Below are 23,390 nucleotides of genomic sequence, written 5' to 3' on the forward strand. Positions count from 1 at the left end.
AACCCATACGTGTGGGGTATCTATGGATAGGTCTTCAAAAATGATATTGAGGTTTCTAATATCATTTTTTTCTAAACTGAATAGTTTGCGCGAGAGACACTTCCAAAGTGGTAAAATGTGTGTCCCCCCCCCTGTAACTTCTAAAATAAGAGAATGATAAAACTAAAAAAAATATATGATGTACATTACCATGTAAACTTCCACCGAAAATTGGTTTGAACGAGATCTAGTAAGTAGTTTTTTTTTTTATACGTCATAAATCGCCTAAATACGGAACCCTTCATGGGCGAGTCCGACTCGCACTTGGCCGCTTTTTTATATTTAACACATAATGACGCGCCCTTTTATCATTTCAATGGCCCAGTTTCCTGTTTGTCTGTTTAGGACTTTATTCATTAAGCCGGGATTGGTATTGAATTCTGTTTAACTTACTTTTGGTTCTCTATGTCGATATAAAGCATCATCATAGTATTCATAGTTAGTGGTTTTAGTGACCCTGATGCCTGTGAAGCCGATGGGCCTAGGTTCAAATCCCGGTAACGGCATTTATTTGTGTGATGGGCACAGATATTTGTTCCTGAGTCATGGATGTTTTCTATGTATTTAAATATTTGTATATTACATATTATTATATCGTTGTCTGGGTACCCAACTACCCACACCACAAGTCTTCTTGAGCTTACCGTGGGGCTTAGGCAATTTGTGTAAGAATAAGAATGTCCAATAATTATTTATTTCTATCTAGTACTCGTTTGTATTTTTAACGTATAAAGGGTGGTTTCTGTTTGGTCTTGCTCCCAAAACCCCCCATTCCGATTATCTGAACTTTTCTCGAACTAGTCTCGGTCTCTGTCTCGGTCCCAATTAGTTCGGATAATCGAGGTTCTACTGCCGATATAGATACCTATCTTAATATCTGTCATGTATATATGTATAGCCATACTGCTTTTTTTCGAACTTCAAGATATTCACAAGAGACGACACGTACTAGATCCATTCTAGATAGGTACGTTATAGTTGTGATATCAACTAGTTCTCTTTTGCAGCGCAATTCGGGCAACCAATGTCACTATTACGTTAGATAGAGTTAGATATCTATTAGATGTGAATTGGATCTCTAAGTCATATCCTGTGGAAATCGTTCAAGAGTATCTCCAGAATCATGCAAATGTCAAATTTGACAGGTTAGATCTTAAACATATCGTTATCGTATCTTGGTGATGTCTAAAAGATATCTAATAGATGTCTATTTCAAAATCCGAATCGGGCCCATATTGCCTTACCTACCATACCATACCCGAGTGATAGCACAGCATCACGCCACAGCACGTAACGCCATTTCGTTAGACACGCGCGCTTGAAATCGGTTATTGTTTTATGACTCTCACGATTTTACTTCGAAAGCCGCGGGAATCACTTATCATTTATTATTTAGGCTTGTCGCTAATTAAGATGTTTCCGCTAATTGGCCATGTCCGGTGCTTCCGTATCTATTTTGGTGGATTAATTTAAAAAAATATGATTAGGCGATTTTATACACTGGCACATCCACTTTGTCAGTACAAAAGACGGAAAATTTTAAAAATTTAGGCGCGAATGGTTGACCTCCCTCCCGTAGAAAAATTGAAATTCGCGCCTTTATCTACTGACAAATTAGGTCTGCCAGAGTGTAACAACAAAACTTCCGTGAGTAAACGGGTCACTCACGTATTTTTAAGTCAAAGATTGCGCGACTCAGTCTGTATCAGTCCGCCAACGCGTGCTCGCGTTGATGCTACTCGTTATAGAGAGAAACATGTCGAGCTATTTTCGAATTAAAATACGTGAGTGACCCAGTTTGATATTAGTATGTATAATATGTCAATATGTCTGTGTCTCACGGAAGTTTTGTTGTTAAAATAAGCTAAGGGTAAAGGGTTTTCCCTTATGTGTGTGTGTATATTTTGTACATATTCCCTGATCCATCTATATGATGAATGAGGTGTCAACCGATACGTCTTCATGACCCGGATGACAAAGGCCATATTTTAACAGATTTTCAAAGATAAAAAAGTTCTTTAAAAAAACTTAGTAGAGCGGTTGTTTTTGGTATCTGAACATTTTACGTTTAAACGAGAAAATTCAAATAAGGTACATTACATGTAAAAAGGTGCAAGTCTCGCAACTCTTTTACTACAAAAAAGTTTTGAGATGTAATGTGAAACCAAGTCGGTTATTTTAATCAGTGCCAGGGGGTGTTAAAACCGTATCAATAAGATATATTTAATTTGTAATACGTATAATGACTTGGCCATCGCACGGCTGCATAATGACAAAAGGATCATCGTCACCTATTAAAAATATTTCTAATTGAACATAACGCTACCGCTAATTGCAGTTTGAGCATTACACATATTTACGAGTACGGTACGAGTAAAGCATTGTGTGCGATTGCCAAGTCATTATATGTATTACAAATTAAAGATATCTTATTGATACGGTTTTAACACCCCCTGGCACTGATTAAAATAACCGACTTGGTTTCACATTACATCTCAAAACTTTTTTGTAGTAAAAGAGTTGCGAGAACTGCACCTTTTTACATGTAATGTTTTTGATGGGATCTCATCTCTTTTTGTAGGCAGTCCTTCTTTTCGGGTACTCATACCCATACTATGTATACACATATCATAACTAAACATATCTTCATTCATACTCACATCGTACATCGTAGTGTACCTTTACTTTACCTACTATTTGTAGGAACTGCAACAGTAACTTTGTAACATCATATATTTATATGGGATTACAAACTTACTTATGCAGTTCTTAGATCTTTAAAACGTGACTGATATTGCAATATTTCTAGGTTTTCCATTTATGTGGCCATTAAACCCTAACTCTGTACCAAATTTCAGCTCTCTGAGTTTATGGGAAGTACTAGTTCTACTCTGATGATCATGAGTGAGTGAATGAATGAGTGTCATAAATGCGAAACTTTGCTTTCGCTTAACTTCGGAACTAAATGACCTACAGACTTGAAATTTTGAATTTTAAGTATGTGATTATAGCTTACTGGTCTTATACAGAGGTTCTCAAATAGGGTCCTGAAATTGCGGCGAAATGGTTCCAGTAAAGGATGGTACGGCAGTGTTTGCTTCGCGCTCGACTTGGCGGGGGCACTGCCGTGCCCCCAGATCTATCCGAAGTCCGAACACTTCTAGTTAAATAGAAGCTTCAGCTTTTGGTACCTACTCCAGTTTAAATTGAACACAAAGTTCCAGCTAAATAAAAAAGTTACGTGACAAACGTAATTACATTTCACATTAAATTTGTTTACGTGAACGGTAAACAAGCTCCACTTGCGCGTTAGCCTGTCAGAAAATAATGAAAAATAGTCTCCGCCAGTGCAAGCCTAGCCCTAATTCAATATGACCTATAAACTGTATGTATGTATTTATTTTACACGTCGTAAAATATTGCAGGTTATTAAAAATCCCCTTTATACATACTTACGAGTATGTATATTTATAAAGGAGACTAGATCCTAATACAGTCGACCGGCTGGACCAGTTTTAGTACCGAACAAAACTGCTAATTATCTACCATCGGCTACATTAATGCGTTATGGATATCGCTGATGAATATATTAACTCTTGGGATGCTATTTATGATAGGCCCGTTAGACAGATTAAAACGGTAGCAAAAATACATTTTTCACCTCAGCAGCTCGAACAAGGGTACTTTGCTACTTAAAAACTGAGCAAAATCGCATTTTGCTCACTGAGTGAGACAAAATGACATTCAACTGACCTTAATATTCAAATGTCATTTCAACATGCGGGGTCTAATACAAGTTCGAAATACTTGGATTTTATTATCTCTGTCCCTTTCACGTCGTTAGCAAAAAGAAAGAGACAAAAAAATTTTCAAACGACATTCAACGGTATATTGACGGTTTATAATAGACCCCCGAAAAACGTCAGAACGCATCGTTCCAAAACACATACAAGTATGAATTCTTAATATGTAATTAATGAAAATAAAGTTTCAGATTTGATAAAAACTAATAAAAACACTATATTTTACGTAATTTATTGTACTATTAAAATAATGAACTCAAAAAATACACAGTATATCACGTAAAATAAATAATTATACTTTTAAGAATCTCTACAATAGTTTACAAATAGTAAGTATCCGTAATTCGGACCGTATCTTACAATGTTTTTTTTTACAAAAAAAAGTTGCACATTCAAATGTCAATCAATTGATGGTCGTTGTTTTCATATATTACCTATTTTACTGAAATTTACTACGTTTGTTTGTTTGTTTTTGTGTTTGATTGTGGTAATTATACTTAATTGTTAGTATATCTTGAGAAACATGACTAAATAGATAAGTGATGAAGAAGGATTACATTTTTCGGGTTGTCTAAATGTTCTCACTGCTGAGGTGAAAAGTTTTATGAACTACACGAGATCAAAGTTATTTACATCTCGTGCGCTTTTAAGTCCCTTACTACGCTCAAGATTCTAAAATACTATAGAATCTTTCGCTTGCACGGGACTCAAAATAAGCACTCGAAGAAATATCAGACTTTGATCTCTTGTTGTACAAATAACTATTCTTTTTGAATGAGATACTCGTAGAGCTCGCTAACCGACTTAGTGTAAAAGACAACAAAAATATCTTCTAATCAAACATCTTTAAGAGAACGTGGATCCATCTAGTATGTAATCTAATTTATTTGAATTCATTAAGATATCGCGGATCCACGTCGTGGCATAATAGATAATAACTAGGAGTTGAAGAATCACGAAGGTGTAACTTTTTATAAAACCTTTTATGTAAAACCCTTTTTATGTGCAAATAAATGATTGACAGGGAAAATCCAAGGCAAACGAAAACGTGGAAGAAGACGTATCTCGTGGCTCAAAAACCTCAGGCGCTGGTTCAAGATGAGCACCAGCTCGCTGTTTCGAGCTGCAGCGTCAAAAGTCAAAATAGCGCTAATGATAGCCAACCTCCGGCAGGAGACGGCACCATAACCTAAGCCTAACTTCTGTAGAAGCACTCATGATATGACGCTACGTATGAAGTCATAAAACAAACCGGAACTACTAGCTTAACTCAGACCTAGCCATATATCTGAACACGCCTCTGTTGTCAAGGCCTTACATATATATTTTTGAGCACCTCGGCCGTTCCGATATATCTGATGGGGACTGTACAGCCGGTAAAACATGGCCGCCGAGCGTCCACTAAGCTTGCACACTTAAATACACAATTATTCATAGCCGGTCGGTGAGTAATTGACATCATTACGAGAATGTTTGACAATACTCATGCGTTGTTTACCTTCGGATTAGCCAACGCATTGCGACTGGATGTTGATATTACATCACGAGTGCGGTGTATCGTTTCCGTTGATAAGCCGGTGCAATTATACACTTATAATAATGACAATTTAAACTGGACGCAGTTTAGCGAATATCGCATACTTTTATAACATAACAACTGAGTTGACAAGACCATTGTTTAAACAAAACAGAAATGCACTGCCAGTAAGGTTAGGGCTTCAGTGTCCCAACCGCTAAATTGCCAACTTCGGAGACAAGTGCATATAATCCGGGCATCCCAAAAATTCTTTAAATTTCAAATGTAACATAGTACTCGAGTCGGCGGCCGATCGTAAGATCAGGCAGATTGTTATATTCCTGTGTAATGTTTTGACAGCAGTCACATTAAACCAATAGATAATTTTGTGACCCATTGCTGGACAAAGGCGTCACCTTTCCTCCGCCACTTATGACGGTTTGTTGCATGGTCAAGGTCGTCCCGCCATCACTTTTTAGGTCTGTTTCTGTAATCATTAATTAAATATAGGTACCTACGTAATTGAATATATAAGTGGATAGTATCCACTGGATACCGCAAAAAAACCGCGGACGTGGCAAGCCCAGACAGAGATGGCGGGACGACTTAGACGCCTTCATCAATAACTGGCCGAAAAAAGCACAACAACGGGAGTTGTGGAGATCAAGGGGGGAGGCCTTTGCCTAGCAGTGGGACACTAAAGCTGGTTATTAAAAAAACATAATTGAAATTGTTCATTTATTGTAGAAATCTAATTGTTGGAGACAGTAAAGCTTGGAATGACATGGAATTTCAATCTGTGGCTGATCTTTGGAGTTGAGTAAATGCGAAATCTTGGATATTTCCACAAACATTTCGTTTGTAATGGTTAGATTTTACTTACCTACGGGATTTCAGTATTTGAGGTAAAAGTTCAAACATTTGAATACAAACTAAATTGAAGTTTAATTCATCAAGTCAAAACTTGTACAAGCAAAGCCTCGCGGCATATAAATATGAATATACTTGCATTCAAATTAACGGTTAGACCGCGAGCCACGAACAGGTTTCCATGACCAATCGCCTCCCAGGCGATAACTCCTATAATGGTTAACGGCTACGTATGATGAATCCTCGTGGACGTCAGCTGCCGCTCCGTTGGTGGGTTGAGGAATGGCAGCAACCGAAACACGTAAAAAAAAAAAATATTTTCAGTCATCGCCTCCCGTTTGATACTTTGCCAGATGATAGTTTAGGTGCTATTGTTAATAAAAAAAATCGTCAGCCGGTTGTATCGCGGTGGAAACACCGTCAGCTGGTCACATGAACATGTAAAAAAAAATTTTTTTTTCAGTCATCGCCTCCCGCTTGATACTTTGTCAGATGATAGTTTAGGTGCTATTGTTAATAAAAAACATCGTCAGCCGGTTGTATCGCGGTGGAATCACCGTCAGCTGGTCACATGAACATGTAAAAAAAATTTTTTTTTTCAGTCATCGTCTCCCGCTTGATACTTTGTCAGATGATAGTTTAGGTGCTATTGTTAATAAAAAAAATCGTCAGCCGGTTGTATCGCGGTGGAATCACCGTCAGCTGGTCACATGAACATGTAAAAAAAATTTTTTTTTTCAGTCATCGCCTCCCGCTTGATACTTTGTCAGATGATAGTTTAGGTGCTATTGTTAATAAAAATAATCGTCAGCCGGTTGTATCGCAGTGGAATCACCGTCAGCTGGTCACATGAACATGTAAAAAAAATGTTCATGTGACCAGCTGACGGTGATTCCACCGCGATACAACCGGCTGACGATCTCTTTTATTAACAATAGCACCTAAACTATCATCCGACAAAGTATCAAGCGGGAGGCGATGACTGAAAAAATATATTTTTTTTACATGTTCATGTGACCAGCTGACGGTGATTCCACCGCGATACAACCGGCTGACGATTCTTTTTATTAATAATAGCACCTAAACTATCATCTGACAAAGTATCAAGCGGGAGGCGATGACTGAAAAAATATTTTTTTTTTTACATGTTCTTGTGACCAGCTGACGGTGATTCCACCGCGATACAACCGGCTGACGATTTGTTTTATTAACAATAGCACCTAAACTATCATCTGACAAAGTATCAAGCGGGAGGCGATGATTGAAAAAAAAATTTTTTTTTACATGTTCATGTGACCAGCTGACGGTGATTCCACCGCGATACAACCGGCTGACGATTCTTTTTATTAATAATGGCACCTAAACTATCATCTGGCAAAGTATCAAACGGGAGGCGATGACTGAAACCAATTATTTTAAATTTTAGATTGTATTTATTTATTTGTTTTATAAATTCATGTGACCAGCTGACGGTGATTCCACCGCGATACAACCGGCTGACGATTTTTTTTATTAACAATATCACCTAAACTATCATCTGACAAAGTATCAAGCGGGAGGCGATGACTGAAAAAATATTTTTTTTTTACATGTTCATGTGACCAGCTGACGGTGATTCCACCGCGATACAACCGGCTGACGATTTGTTTTATTAACAATAGCACCTAAACTATCATCTGACAAAATATCAAGCGGGAGGCGATGACTGAAAAAAAAATTTTTTTTTACATGTTCATGTGACCAGCTGACGGTGATTCCACCGCGATACAACCGGCTGACGATTTGTTTTATTAACAATAGCACCTAAACTATCATCTGACAAAGTATCAAGCGGGAGGCGATGACTGAAAAAAAATTTTTTTTTTACATGTTCATGTGTACAGCTGACGGTGATTCCACCGCGATACAACCGGCTGACGATTGTTTTTATTAACAATAGCACCTAAACTTTCATCTGACTAAGTATCAAACGGGAGGCGATGACTGAAAAAAAAATTTTTTTTTACGTGTTTCGGTGGCTGCCATTCCTCAACCCACCAACGTAGCGGCAGCTGACGTCCACGAGGGTTCATCATATATGGCCGTTAACCAGTATACGAGTTTTCACCCGGGAGGCGATGACTGACGAAATTTGCGCCTGGCTCGTGGACCAGGTATTCATTAGGTACCTTTACCTATATAGATAATGTGGCTATATTTAGTATTTCCTGTTTTGTTCCAGTATTAATAAATAATTTTATTATTTAAACAGGAAATGAGCAAATAAAATTAAATGGTCATATTACGACTAGAATCTAATTATAACCATGTAACAAGACGGACTAACCGCAAAAACAAGACATGAAGCTTGAACAAACACCTATGAGTAAGCATTAAGTGTATACATATTTTATTACTATATAACTTCAACACTGACCATAATAATTAACCTTATCATATAGCAATAAGATTCACAATTGATCAGCTTACTGGGTCGATGGTAAATTTCTGATTGAATGTGGGTGTGTTTGCATTGTTCCATCGTACAGTCACCTGCAATAATATGTTACACAACGAAGGCCGCAAAAATATCTGACACGATCTTATTTGTAGAGCCATAAAAGCGTGTCACATATTTTTGCGGCCTTCAAAGAGTAACATATTACTGCAGGTGACTGTACCTACTCTCATAGGCCAATTCGAGTTTTAGTTATATTCGATCTGTTTCCGATATGATACTGATTTGTCAGTGTCGAAAGCGACGTTATTGGCTGAAGAAATGTCACTTTTGCCAAAGACAGATCGGAATCATATCGGAAACAGATCGAATAACTAAAACTCGAATTGGCAACTGTCAGTTAAAGTTGTCTGGCGGGCTCTGCACGGTTCCATTTTTATCGACTATCACTATGCCCGTCACTTTCGCACTTACATACTTGTTAGAACGTAACAGGCATGGTGAATATGGTGATAAACGATAAAAATGCGACCGTGCTACTAGGGCAGGTCGCATTTCTCAATCGGGTCTCGTGAAATTTTGTGAAAATATAGTTGGTCTAACCAAATTGTCAGTAAATAAGACCAAAAAACTATACTCATCCTTTTCTTTTGGGTGCTAGTAGTAGTACTAGTGTAAGACAAAGATAGTATGATTCTCTATGTCTATGTTTGAAATGAGACAGTCCTTTGACGAACTATAAGTATTTGTCGATTCGTTATCTGGAAAATTTTCAAAATGGCGGAGGGGTTTGCGATGTCTACAGCTCAGTAAGGCACTAGTGTAGCTTTGTGTGTTTGTGTGTTTGTGTGTTTGTGTGTTTGTGTGTGTGTGTGTTTGTGTGTGTGTGTGTGTGTGTGTGTGTGTGTGTGTGTGTGTGTGTGTGTGTGTGTGTGTGTGTGTGTGTGTGTGTGTGTGTGTGTGTGTGTGTGTGTGTGTGTGTGTGTGTGTGTGTGCGTGCGTGTAGTCGACTAGTCTTCGAGCGAGCTCAATACAGAAGGTTAAAAAAGCCATTCGTAAGTCGCTATGTAGAGGTACTTAACCCCTTTGGGTAAATGCGCAAATATTTGTCAGTTGATGTGGGTCTTGTTTTGTTTGTTTGTTTCAACTGTTTACACTTGGAGTAAATTTGTTTTAAGCTGGCTTTAGGATCGTATAATCTCTTTAAACCTTTTTATATCTTTTTTAGTAATAAAAGTTATGTGTAAACAAAATGTGTTTAAATTACAAATTATTCTTATATTATTCGCGGTAACGGCTTTTATTTGTGTGATGAGCACATAAATTAGTTTCTAAGTCTTGGGTGTTTACTATGTATTTCTGTATTTGTATACCTACTATATATATCGTTGTCTGAGTACCCACAACACAAGCCTTCTTGAGCTTACTGTGGGACTTAGTCAATCTGTGTAAGAATGGCCTCATCATTATCATCTTCCTCGCGTTGTCCCGGCATTTTGCCACGGCTCATGGGAGCCTGGGGTCCGCTTAGCAACTAATCCCAGTAATTGACGTGGGCACTATTAGTTTTTACGAAAGCGACTGCCATCTGACCTTCCAACCCAGAGGGTAAACTAGGCCCGTATTGGGATTAGTCCTTAGTTTCCTCACGATGTTTTCCTTCACCGAAAAGCGACTGGTAAATATCAAATGATATTTCGTACATAAGTTCCGAAAAACTCATTGGTAGTACTAGATCTAAGATCCCGTTTTCTAAGGGGACCTTGCATTTTGGAGACAAAGCAAACCGCTTGGAACAGGTGTTCCTGGGGGTGATCTGAGCTAATTTCGCCCGGTTGCCGAGAGGTCCCCCCCAGCAGGTGGGCAGGGGAGGGGGGGGAAAAGTGCCTCCGGCGCGCCTCACTCTAAATTTTATATCTGCATACATCTAGCAACTATATCAAGTTTGGTGTCTTTTTCGTATAATTTGAGGATGGAGAATTCATTTCTGTGACTAAACTTTCACTCACCCATACAAAAAAATCGAGAAATTCAAAATTCAAAAAAAATCTTTACACTTGTTTTTTTGAAAATCCTCTACATAATTAAAACTATGAGGATCTGCTCTAAAAAAAATTACATGTGAATAGCCCAGTTATTCTACTATATAGAATAATAAACTTATCAACCATTTTTAACTAATAACTAGACGGGCCCGCAGCTCCGCTCGCGTAAATGAAGTAAAGAGTTTGTCTTATGTTTAGTTAGATACCGATATTATGATGTATTGAACCCTGCCAGGGTATAAACCCTATATAAGAAGTCCCTATCACAGTTATAAAACTGTGATAGGGACTTCTTATTTATAACCGTTATTTGGATAACTTTATTCGCAAATTTCTCAAAAAATGATGTGATTTGATAAAAGGCAAGATTGTATTTTTTCATCTACGTAGGTATTTATTTAAAACTTGTTTCAACATAAAATTATTATTTATTTTTATAAGCCCAATTGCAAAAACCACCGCCCATAAATCGTATTTTCATACAAACGTAAGTAGTCCCCATTTCCTTGTCTGGATATTGACATTACTTACGACGGCTACGGTGACGCAACGACCCAAAGTGAGTCCTGGCCTCCGACACCAGATCACGCCATGTTTCCCGGTCTTGCGATAGCTCTCGCCAGTCGCCATGGCCGAGGTTGAGCAGATCTTTAGCAACTACGTCGTTCCAGCGATACCTGTAGGACGTCCAATCGGGCGTCTCCCATTTCGTTGTCCCAAGTAGGTACGCTCTCTTCACGACACTATCCTCTCCCATTCTCTCGTATCCGAGCCACTGAGCGCTTAGCCGCTTTGGTCTCTCCAACGCCCAAATACATCACCACTATAACGGAACACATCCTTATTTCTATGCAACAAAGTTATATTACGATATATTTGGCTACTTTAGCCTTCACTATTTATTTGATGCTGACTGTACATTTGCTTCATGAATTTGTAGTCTCCATTAGATATATACCGGAGCCACCGAGGTCGCTCAAAAATATCTGAACATGCACTTTAACTACATTATAATTTACATTGTTCAGATATTTGTGAATACCTCGGCCGCTCCGATATATCTGATGGTGACTGTTCAGCATGAAGAAAAAATCCTACCTGGTCTAGTCGTATCGTATTACGCGAGAAAACAGTTCCCGAATTGGTTATATCTGTAAAGTCATTAAAGTATAATTATCATACACACATTATTACGGGCACCATCCCTTAAACTGATGGGCTTCATATTAAATAACTTAATTGCTATCAACTTTGTATTTTTGGCCCATCTCGGCAGCCGCAGCCCGTTCCCCGGACGAATGGCAATGTTTGCCGAAGCCGTGAAAAGTCAATCTGAATAATATAACTCAAAAAGAAATGTATAACAATTAAATACAAATTATTAACACGATAATCATACGATAATACTAATTTGATTGATATTATTGATAAGTCATATATGGCATAAGTCACTCGTATGGTAAGCCCAGACTAAGGTTGAGGTTGACATCACTTTTTATTTTACTTCATGTAATAAAACGCCGCAATAACTGTATACCAACATGACAAACAAAATCATTTGGTATGTCTGTAGCACCACATCAAATAATGTTGTCTGTAGCACCACCGAAACGAAACCAACCGAGAGTTGCCGAAAATGGCCGATCATCGTAAAATGAAGATTGTTATGAAAATTTCTTTTGCTTATTGTAAATTAAATACGCATCGAAAGCGATAGTTTTTATGCTCTAGTTCTATTCTCATATTTAGATAATAGATTTAAACAATTTTTTCTTATCATACGTGCGTGGTATTCGAGAAACGTGTCAAAAACTTTTTTAGAAATTTGTAAGGCGCCATCTCGCTTCTTCCCTCGTTTTTTATCCCGTTCTGGTTTTTCAATTTTATATATATAGATTGTATTTAAAAAAATGTTTTGTGTCGCACGGCGAACCGTGCTGAAGTAGGTATACCTACACGCATTTAGTTTAGACACGCATTTACTTCAAAACATTATTCAGCATAACGCAAGTAGGCACAGAAAGTAAATATTTAAAACAATAAAGGAATTTACAATAAGTACGATATAACTGAATATTGGATTATCCTATGCAGAATGAGTTGTCTACCTACTGGATAGTTTCACGACAGATCAATTTTTTATTTAGTTATTGTGACCTTTTATCTTCTACGTCTTTTGAGATACTTATCTATGTATACATAAAAATTATACTAAATTTGCGTGTAGTGTAGGTATCTAAACGGAGGTGAATGCGGTGCAGTGCAGCGGCGCTCGCGCTCAGGGACCGTTGGTAGTAGTTCCCAACATCTTTATTTAACTTCCGTTAACTTGAATCTTTTCCGCCGTCTCACTATCTGAAGGTTGTCTGGAAGAGATCGCTATTTAGCGATAAGTCCGCCTGTTGTTACCTACATTTTTGTACCTGTTCATACTTTTGTAACATTTCTTTTGTAGTGTGCAATAAAGCATTTTATTATTATTCACTTTATTTATCTTTCATCTTAAGTTAGGTTTTTTATAATATGAATATAAAAGTAAAATATAAAAACACTTACAAAACAATAAAAAATACATATAAACACATTATAAAAAAACCTAACCTAGGGTGCCGCCAGCAGCGGGGCAAGGCCCAAGCTGCCGGTGGTCAGGGCCGCAGAGAGAGGAACTGGCGGACTATCCGCGCCGTTTCCAATATCACCGCCTTCTGCATCTGGCGCCTTCTGGCCCTTGATCCAACCACCTAGCGAGAGTCTCTCAAGATGTTGGTCGAGACTCTTCGCTATTAGACCGTTCACTGAAACGACTATCGGGACAATGATCGTCGAATCAACATCCCACATGGCGGTTATCTCGTGAGCCAAGTACTTACTGGACTTGTCCTTCTCGGCCTTCACGAGATTCTCATCATGGGGGATGGTGATGTCAACGAGCACGGCCCGACATTGCGATCGATCTATTATCACAATGTCAGGCTTATTGGCTACAATAGTCCTGTCAGTGATGATAGATCGATCCCAATAGAAGTGGCACGACCATTCTCGACAACAGGCGCAGGTAAATACTTGTAGTACGGTACTTCGCGGTCCACAAGACCATATAGAAGAGCAAGTTGCTGGTGAATAATCCTGGCTACGAGCTTGCACAGATTATGTCTGTGCAAGTACTCCCCGTTAGCAAGATGAGAACAACCGGAAATGATATGCCTGAGTGACTCTCCGGGACGGCGGCATGCCCCACAAATGTCGACCGTACCGTCCTTCAGGATATATTTCCGATAGTTGTTCGTCATCATTACTTCGTCCGCAATTGCACAGGCAAAACCCTCGGTTTCTCCGAAGAGATCCCCGAATCGTAACCAGTTCACCGACCCGAGCAGGTCCACATCGGGTCCCGTGAGGGCCTTGTAGAACCGCCCGTGTAGCACCTTACTCTCCCATGCCGCCTTGCGATCCGCAGTACTTAGTATACCACAGGTTTGCGCCAGTTCTCGTTTGCCAAGGAGAGCGGCGTGAGGTTCCTGTCTACTGCCACCACAACACGATGCATCCCACACTCGTTGTTAAGGAAATAATTCCTGAGATTGTACACCTGGCGGTTGTGGAGATCCTTAGCGTTTAGGAAGCCTCGGCCTCCACACTTCCGTGGGATGTACAATCTCATAATTGACGAGCGTGGGTGTAGCATGCGATGCATGGTGAGCAGTGATCGGACCCTCCGATCTAGGGCGTCCAGTTCGGTCTGAGTCCACCTTAGTATGCCAAAGGAGTATGTGAGTAGGGGCATTACCCAGGCGTTGAAGGCACGCGCTTTGTTGCCTCCTGACAAAAGACTGTTAAGGACTTTTGTGAGCCGACTGAAAAAGCGCTCCTTCACCGACCGTCTAATACCCTCGTCCTCAATACCCAGAAACTGTGACATACCAAGGTATTTATAGGTTTCTGATTCAGAGATAGATCTGAAATCCATTGTCTCAGAGAGTTGTAAATTTGTTGAATTTACAACCCTCCCCCGCTCTACATGTATAACCGCACATTTATCGACACCAAACTCCATGTTGATGGCACTACTGAAGACTTCGGTAGTTTTCAGTAGGTCCAACAAGTCTTGGCTATTTTGTGCAAATAATTTGAGGTCATCCATGTACAAAAGGTGAGAAATGACTTCACCCTTCATTCATTCCCTCACCGAAGCCGGCAACCTAGTCCCAAATCTTTCAGCAGGGTGAGGTTCATGAGGAGATTCAGAGCTAGGCAGAACCACAGGGGACTCAGACTATCACCCTGAAAGATTCCTCGCTCAATCCTTATAAAATCCTGCGGGCCAGAGCGGTCATCCCCGCCTCCTGGTTGACGAAGGACTGTGGTCCACTGCCTCATACACGCGCTTAGGAAGGCTCTCAAAGCTGCATCAACTTTATACAGCTCTAAGTCCCTCCCCAGCCATGAATGAGGCACCGAATCATAGGCCTTCTTATAGTCAATCCAAGCGGCAGAGAGGGCCCCCTTGTTCCGCCGGATTTGTTGGCATATGGTCATGTCTATGAGGAGGAGCTCTTTAGTACCACGGGACCCAACCCTACATCCATTTTGAGCGGAAGCCAAAATATTGTTTGCGACAATGTGCGCATTGATTTTTGCTCTCAAAATGGATGTAAGGAGCTTGTAGAGTGTAGGCAAGCATGTGATGGGTCTGTAGTTTTTTGCTTCCGTGGTACTACCGGACTTGAAGAGCAGGAAGGTGACACCAGTTGTTAAGGAAGGTGGGAGAGAACCAAGCTCGAGGGCTTGTTGGAATTGTGCTGCCACTTATTATTATTATTTATATATTTCATTTATATTTGCATATATATCACGTCCAGAAGTAATATATTAATGTAATCTACAAAAAGAAGCATAATAACTTATAAGAAACCATCAAAACATACTTAAAAATCCTAAAAGCTGCATACTGCTCTTACAATGCAGGTACGCCGCGCGACATAAATATTTTTTTTTACAGAGTTATAAAAGAAAAATGATTGAGAAGTTTACTATTCTATATATAAGGATAACTAGGCTATTGACAGGTATTTTTTTTGTAGAGCAAATCCTCGTAGTTTTAATTTTGTAGAGGATTTTCAAAAAAAAAAGTGTAAAGATTTTTTTTGAATTTTGAATTTCTCGATTTTTTTGTATGGGTGAGTGAAAGTTTAGTCACAGAAATGAATTCTCCATCCTCGAATTATACGAAAAAGACACCAAACTTGATATAGTTGCTAGATGTATGCAGATATAAAATTTAGAGTGATGCGCGCCGGAGGCACTTTTGCCCCCCCTCCCCTGCCCACCTGCTGGGGGGGACCTCTCGGCAACCGGGGTAAATCAGCTCAAATCACCCCCAGGAACACCTGTTCCAAGCGGTTTGCTTTGTCTCCAAAATGCAAGGTGGTGGACCTTAGATCTCTTGCTATTGGTATACGAGCCGGGGTTCGAACCCGCGACCTCCGGATTGCAAGTCGCACGCTCTTACCGCTAGGCCACCAATACGCGCCTGTGTAAGAATGGGCTATAATGTTTATTTATTTATTCTTTATTATATTTGTACAAAACTTGTGCCCTAAGACAAAGTGTTGTAGATATTACAAAAATCTAGTCAAAATCAAACCATGAATATTTTTTGTTATAAAACCACGACAAACGTAAATACGTACAATATCAAGCGTTATTTTATTTCCTTTATTACGTCTCAGTAGCCGAGATGGCAGGATTATAGCATTACGCGTTCATGCACCACATGTGGTTGGACATTTTCATTTTTATTCTTTTCCCCATGGCATCCGGACGCATCGTCGCCCGCAGAGATGAAAGGGATTTAAATTTAGATTGCGGAGATGTGGACATTCCGTGTTTTTATCGTAAAAAAATAAAAATATTGAGTTACCATCATGTTTTTGATGATTAACATGTCGCCCCTGTGACGGTAGTACGGTCGTATTTTTATAGCTTGTCAACTTGCCTGTCACGTTCTAACAAGTATGTAAGTGCGTAAGAGACGGTCATAGTGACAGTTGATAAAAATGGAACCACGCTGCGCCCGCTGGAGACACGATCGACGATTTTACAAGCCTTTTTTTTAACTTGCAATGTTTGGTGTATGTAGGTATGCTTGGGTTAAATCTTGAAAAATTACACCCACTTTCTATTATTCGACTGAGCTGAAACTTCATATGTAATGTACGTTGGGTGACAATGCAGTATTATTAATTTATTTATTTTAAAATATGAATCAGACAACAAGGCCCGAATCTTGGTACCGTCGAGTGAGATTATGGTACCATCGAGATGATTTTTTATCGCCTGTCACTATGCCTGTCACTTTGCACTTACATACTTGTTAGAACGTGACAGTCATGGTGACAGGCGATAAAAATGCCACCATGATCCGCCGCTGATGGGCATAGCATTGCTGATTGACATTGCATTATACTTATAATTTTGCGTCTCTTTTTGTTTTTGATTTACGTATCTCTTCGTGTTTTCGTGTTTTCTTTTTTTCTCTTTTTTTTTACAACTTTTACTTTCTCTCTTTTACAGGAGCGGCCGATTCTCGTTGATCGCTACGAAGTTTACTTTTGACTTTCCTCCATGGTTTCTACCTGTAAGTTCTCTTTTTGGTTCTTTTAGTTTTATTATTTTTCTGTGCGCTATTGTTTATATTGATTTATTGCATATGTTATACAATTTACGAAATATGTGAACGAAATGAAGTCAACCAGCGATGCACTCTTTATCATGTAAGTATGTATAGTTAGACCAAGAAAAGTCTGCAACGATTTTGATAGCACACGCAGTGCAAGTGTTATTTTAATCGTCAAACTTCGATGAAATTATGAAGTACAAATAACACTTGCTCTGCGTATGCTATCAAAATCGTTGCAGACTTTACTTGGTCTAACTCTATAGTAGTTGCATTGCAACCGCGCCAGCCAACGCCCTTCGAATGACTATAACTATTTATTTTAGTAGACGCCATAAAGTTGCTAACTATGTAAACAAAAGTCACTAGTAAATTGACATTCAGAGACAATTTTAATATGGCGGTTTGTTTACATAGTTAGCAAGTTTCATAGAATGACACTTTAAAGGGACGACTCCCCATAAAACATCTGCTACAACTTCATTCACCTTGCGACATTTACAAAAGAAACCCGTAAGCAATTTCCACAAACTCCAGTAGGGCTAAGATGGTCGGCTCTTTATCATTTGTCACCATGCCTGTCACGTTCTAATAGATATGTAGTAAGTGCGAAAGTGACGCATGGCGTGACAGGTGATAAAAATGCGACCATGATACCGCTGCATGATAATCAACTGTAAAGGTCTACAATATCTCGTATCGACGAAGGAGATATCGGTTACCTCGGATACATTAATGCCCGGTAGATATATCTTTTCCAGTTCCAATACACGGGTTGTATTCAGAATAAGAAAACCGTGCACAATATAATACAATTTAACGTGCTTAGCAAACTGGATACGATTCGCACGTCGCTCCGATGTTTGAGCGAGACAACGCTGTACACGCATTATAGCGACATCCCGCTCACATGAGATTAGCAGTAGTTTGCAGTTTACCGTGGACGGTAGCTGCATATCGTCATTATCGTCAACGTCAAAAACGACTAGAGACGTACGGCTTGGCCACGACATTGAACGACTTGCGACAGCGGCAGCGATAACCATAGGAGCGAGACACAGCGATCGGACCTTTCGTTCCCACCTATGGTTGTCGCTGCCGCCGTCGCAAGTCGCTCAATGTCGTGGCCGAGCTGTTAGGGCGTCCGCTAGCTGGCGCGGGTGAGCGGGTAACGAAAAATGGTATGAGCATCGCCTACAAAGGCAGAATGGCACCCGCGCCAGCTAGCGGACACCCCAATGCGTTCACGATATCATTTTGATAAAATACACAATGAAGAATAAGGCCCAAGGCAGTGGAATATTGAAGATATATCTCATTTCAAATAGCGGAATGAGCGGTGTGGTTCTCGACAAGTTGGCAGGCCATTATTTTTGTCTCTACGCCTGTGCCACGAATAGATATTTTTGGTACGTGAAGGTATGTTGGGTATTTCATTTTTTAGCTGTTCTAAATGGGAACACAGTTTTCTGTGTCGCCCAATTGAAAATCTTGCAAATAAATATATATATCTATCATTTGTCATCTATGATTTGAACTATTTGAAGTATGTATACCTACTTAAGGGTAAGGGCATTTATTTGAGTGATGTGCACAGATATTTGTTCTTGAGCCATGGGTGTTTTCTATGTATACATATAAGTATGTATTTAGATACATATATAAGTATGTATATCGTCGCCTAGCACCTAGCACCCATACTACACGCTTTGCTTAGTTTGGGGCTAGGTTGATCTGTGTAAGATGTCTCCTAATATATATTTATTAGCGGCCTATTTTAAAAACGGTCATACGTTCTGAGGTCGTATAAGCAAATAGTTGCGGGTCCCTAATAAACGTTGCAATATTGATCGCGCTCCCATGGCGACGCGACGTCCTTGTTCAGGAAGCGAGGATTCCCTAGGACATAGCAAGGACAACAGGAAGTAATAGTAAGTTCACGTAATCATATTTTATCATTGGGATAAATAAGTTTTTGGCAAAAATTTCATTTTTGGTTCAAGCTTTTATCGCTGACTGTACTTTTCTTACGACAGACAACTAATACTCATCGAGACAATTCTAAAAACCCCTAACACAATTAGGTAGCGTTGTTTCATCACAGAGTTCCTATGGCCATCTCCTGTCTCCATCATCAGATCAGCTTGATGGTACCATAATATTGCATTGTCACCCGACTTACATGTCAATCGGAAACCGGGAAGTGGATCAAATTTAACTTGCAAGATTCCATTACATAGTTACATACAGGTCGACCTAATAAAAGCTTGTTAAAAAATATTCCATTATGGGGCGTGCCGTGGCGTTGAAGGGGCGTTTTTGCAACCACCTTAATTTAAAGACGGCACAGTTTTCGTACAGTCGCCATCAGATATATCGGAGCGGCCAAGGTGTTCACAATATCTGAACACGCACTCTAATGCCCTGACAATAGAAGCGTGTTCAGATATTTGTGAGAGCCTTAGCCGCTCCAATATATCTGATGGTGACTGTACCTATACAGTGATCATACTGACAATGGTGAATGCTGACTGAATGCATAACCTTTTGGACGCCAATGACGGATATACTCGTACCAGCACCGCAGGTCCAACGCCAAAGACGGATTAATCGGTCACATACCACAGAGCAACATAGACCTACGTGCACATGCATAAAGTTCAATTTCAATTTTGACACTTCGGTCCACGTGCGTCCGAAAGGTTAAAGTGCGCTTGTGACACCACTCAAGGAACATTTATTCTAGTCTCTATACCGAATGTTTCCAAGAAGTAACAGGAAAAACGACAATAGAAGCAATAATATTTGTCTGGAAAGTTTACAATCGTGACCGGCATGGTTACACATGTATTTGTATTTAATAAACTTCCGGAAGTGACAGTTGACAAAGCGTGTATGATGCGTAACGGGAAGTGTTTTTGGTTTGACTCGTTCCGGATTTAAGGCGTGGATATGATTTTGGTTAACATTTTCAAAAATTGCTACTTAATTCCTTCATATTGTAGTTTTCTAGAAATCAATTATGACACAGTCACGTGGACGGAACGTAACCTGAAAGACTGGTTAGATCATTTTCCCAAAATCATAATTTACCTGTAGCATAATTTCTATTCGCATTTTTTCCTATTCTTAATTTACACCAGACGCATTAATTCCTAACATGATTTTTCCATTCGCATATTTTCCCATTAGACAAATTATTTAGCAACTCACAAATATTTCTTACGGCGTTTATTCTATAATCAAAAAATCGATTACCCCACCCCACTTTCTTTTCAAAAAACATTTAGTTCACAACTTACCTAGACGGAGCCCCGCTTCGCGGGGCTCCTATTTCTGGGCGGTTTGCCCTTCGGGCATCTGAAGCTACCTAACGAACCTAACCTACCTAACCTATTAATTTAGTGTGACGTCCATGAAAACATTACACTTTGGGGAAAAAAGTGTAGGTAGGTTAGGTTCGTTAGGTAGCTTCAGATGCCCGAAGGGCAAACCGCCCAGAAATAGGAGTAGCGGGGCTCCGTCTAGCTAAGTTGTAAACTAAATGTTTTTTTAAAGAAACAGTGCGGTGGGACCATGGTAATATTATCGCCTAAGAAATAAAAAGAATGCGAATAAAACGACTTGGAAAATATTAATTGTGAGAAAAATTTAACCTAGGAATTAATGCGTCTGGTGTAAATTAAGAATAGGAAAAAATGCGAATGGAAAAATCATGTTAGGAATTAATGCGTCTGGTGTAAATTAAGAATAGGAAAAAATGCGAATAGAAATTATGCTACAGGTAAATTATGATTTTGGGAAAATGATCTAACCAGTCACCTGAAACCGTATTAGCTAACCTACTTTCTTGTTAGTTTCGGGGAGTTCAGATTAAACATGACGAAATAACCTAAAACATGTAGGTATAATATTTTAAAGAAGTAATCCGGCTTTGTCACGGTAAATACACTGCAAGATCTATGTAATACTGAGAGCTTACGGCATAAAGTGGCTTAGGCGGTTTTCATTTGGCCGCTGAAGTACACAACGGTATAAAGAACCCAATTTATTGCGATTTATCCTCTAAGATGCTTGAAATTTCAGTAAGTTTAGCCCCGATTATACTAAAGCGGATTATGAATTTGGATGAGATATCAAAACTATTTATTTGGTTGGTAATACAAACCTTTGAATTCGTAGCTGTTGGATTGGCAAAAAGTATTTTCTAACGCTAGACAAATTGAAAGGAAAACCCAAAAAAGTAAGGTCCCGTGGGTTCAGCTTTTCCCATTTGAATTTACCTATTTTTATTCTTCAAAAACTGATGATACCATCGCATTTTGTCCACAAGAGTAGCAAAGTAATTTGATGCATATTTTGAGTTGTTTCCTCATGTTGGCTGGTAGAAATTGCCTTTTAAGTGATGACTTCACTACATAGTACAAAACAAAGTCGCTTACCGCTGTCTATCTGTCCCTATGTATGCTTAGATCTTTAAAACTACGCAAACTATTTTTTAATAGATAAGAGTGATTCAAGAGGAAGGTTTATGTATAATTGGTTAACCCGTGCGAAACCGGGGAGGGTCGCTAGTTGAATGATAAGTATTCTATTTACTATACAAGAACTATTGTATAGTTAAAATATGTACCTACAAGTAATAAACAGTGAATAATTTTTACACCTTACGCCATGTGACGGTACTGACGGTAGCGAAACGGCAAAGACACTTATTTTGACTAAGGTGTAGAGTTTGTGAAGTACAGGCTTGTAGAGTTAGAATTAAGCTTGGCTCTACAAGAGATCTGATAACTTTTTGACAGTGCGCGCCACATGATCTCGTCTTGGCAACATTTTACATGAAAATCTTTTTGGTGGGATACATTACCCAGTTTAAGTATGGTCTCGAATCATGATATTACTGAAAGACTAAATAATATTGAGTAGAAAAATCGCAAATATGCTCGGTCGTTGCCTCCATCCGTTTGAAGCAAACGTGATTACGAGGCGTGAGGGTCCAAATGATGTCGATTTTGACGTTAGGGAAAATCACTTTTCGAGGCATTTCATGTGTAAGGCGGTTTATTTGTATGCTAGCTTTTGTCCGCAAATTCGTCTGCGCAGAATACGTAATGTAATTGAACTCACATAAAAGCTTTCTTACCGTGAATCCACTCAGCTATATAGTCCAGGGGCCCGTTTATCAAAAGCTTGTAACTTGTAATACAAGCGGATGTCACTTTTTGACAGCATTTGTTAGAAAGGGACTTCCGCTTGTATTACCAGTTACAAGCTTTTGATAAACGGGCCACAGTACTACAACTATGGTCCACAAGTTCAACACGTAACTAATAAGTATTGATACTAATGTTCTTTTTAGGGTTCCGTACCCAAAGGGTAAAAACGGGACCCTATTACTAAGACTCCGCTGTCCGTCCGTCCGTCCGTCCGTCTGTCACCAGGCTGTATCTCACGAACCGTGATAGCTAGACAGTTGAAATTTTCACAAATGATGTATTTCTGTTGCCGCTATAACAACAAATACTAAAAACAGAATAAAATAAAGATTTAAGTGGGGCTCCCATACAACAAATGTGATTTTTGACCGAAGTTAAGCAACGTCGGGCGGGGTCAGTACTTGGATGGGTGACCGTTTTTTTTTTGCTTGTTTTGCTCTATTTTTTGTTGATGGTGCGGAACCCTCCGTGCGCGAGTCCGAGTCGCACTTGGCCGGTTTTTTGTTTTGTCTGAGTTTTACCTTCTTTTCGTGAAAATGTCTTGCCGTATAACTACGACATTAAAACAATATTCATACCTGAACGAAGATATATGGGAGTTAGTTTTGGACCATAGTTAGGAGCTTTTGCAAGATTTTCTACCAATCAACTGAATTAACTACCAACTATAAACTACTAGTAACTTCTTAATCTACATACAGTTAGGTACTTAAATTCTCAATTGGGAATTGCCTCCAGATATTATTTATTTTTGCGTATTTGGAGTGCTACAGTAAAGTTCCTCA

General features: G+C 39.2%; 1 protein-coding gene across 2 annotated transcripts in view; it reads left to right on the forward strand.

Annotated features, from left to right (window-relative positions):
- LOC134656341 (tumor necrosis factor alpha-induced protein 8-like protein) overlaps positions 1 to 23,390 on the forward strand; it is a 67,680-nt gene that overhangs the window by 11,950 nt on the left and 32,340 nt on the right. The window contains exon 1 of one of the 2 annotated variants that reach the window (XM_063511857.1): positions 17,291 to 17,347. The exons of the other annotated variant lie outside the window; for it this stretch is intronic. Within the exon in view, the coding sequence (XP_063367927.1) occupies positions 17,335 to 17,347 (13 nt within the window). The 5' untranslated portion in view covers positions 17,291 to 17,334. Of the gene's footprint in view, positions 1 to 17,290; positions 17,348 to 23,390 lie in introns of those variants that run through there. 2 annotated transcript variants of the gene reach the window in all.

This window comes from Cydia amplana, chromosome 18, assembly GCF_948474715.1.
Source record: "Cydia amplana chromosome 18, ilCydAmpl1.1, whole genome shotgun sequence".
Classification (NCBI taxonomy): domain Eukaryota; kingdom Metazoa; phylum Arthropoda; class Insecta; order Lepidoptera; family Tortricidae; genus Cydia; species Cydia amplana.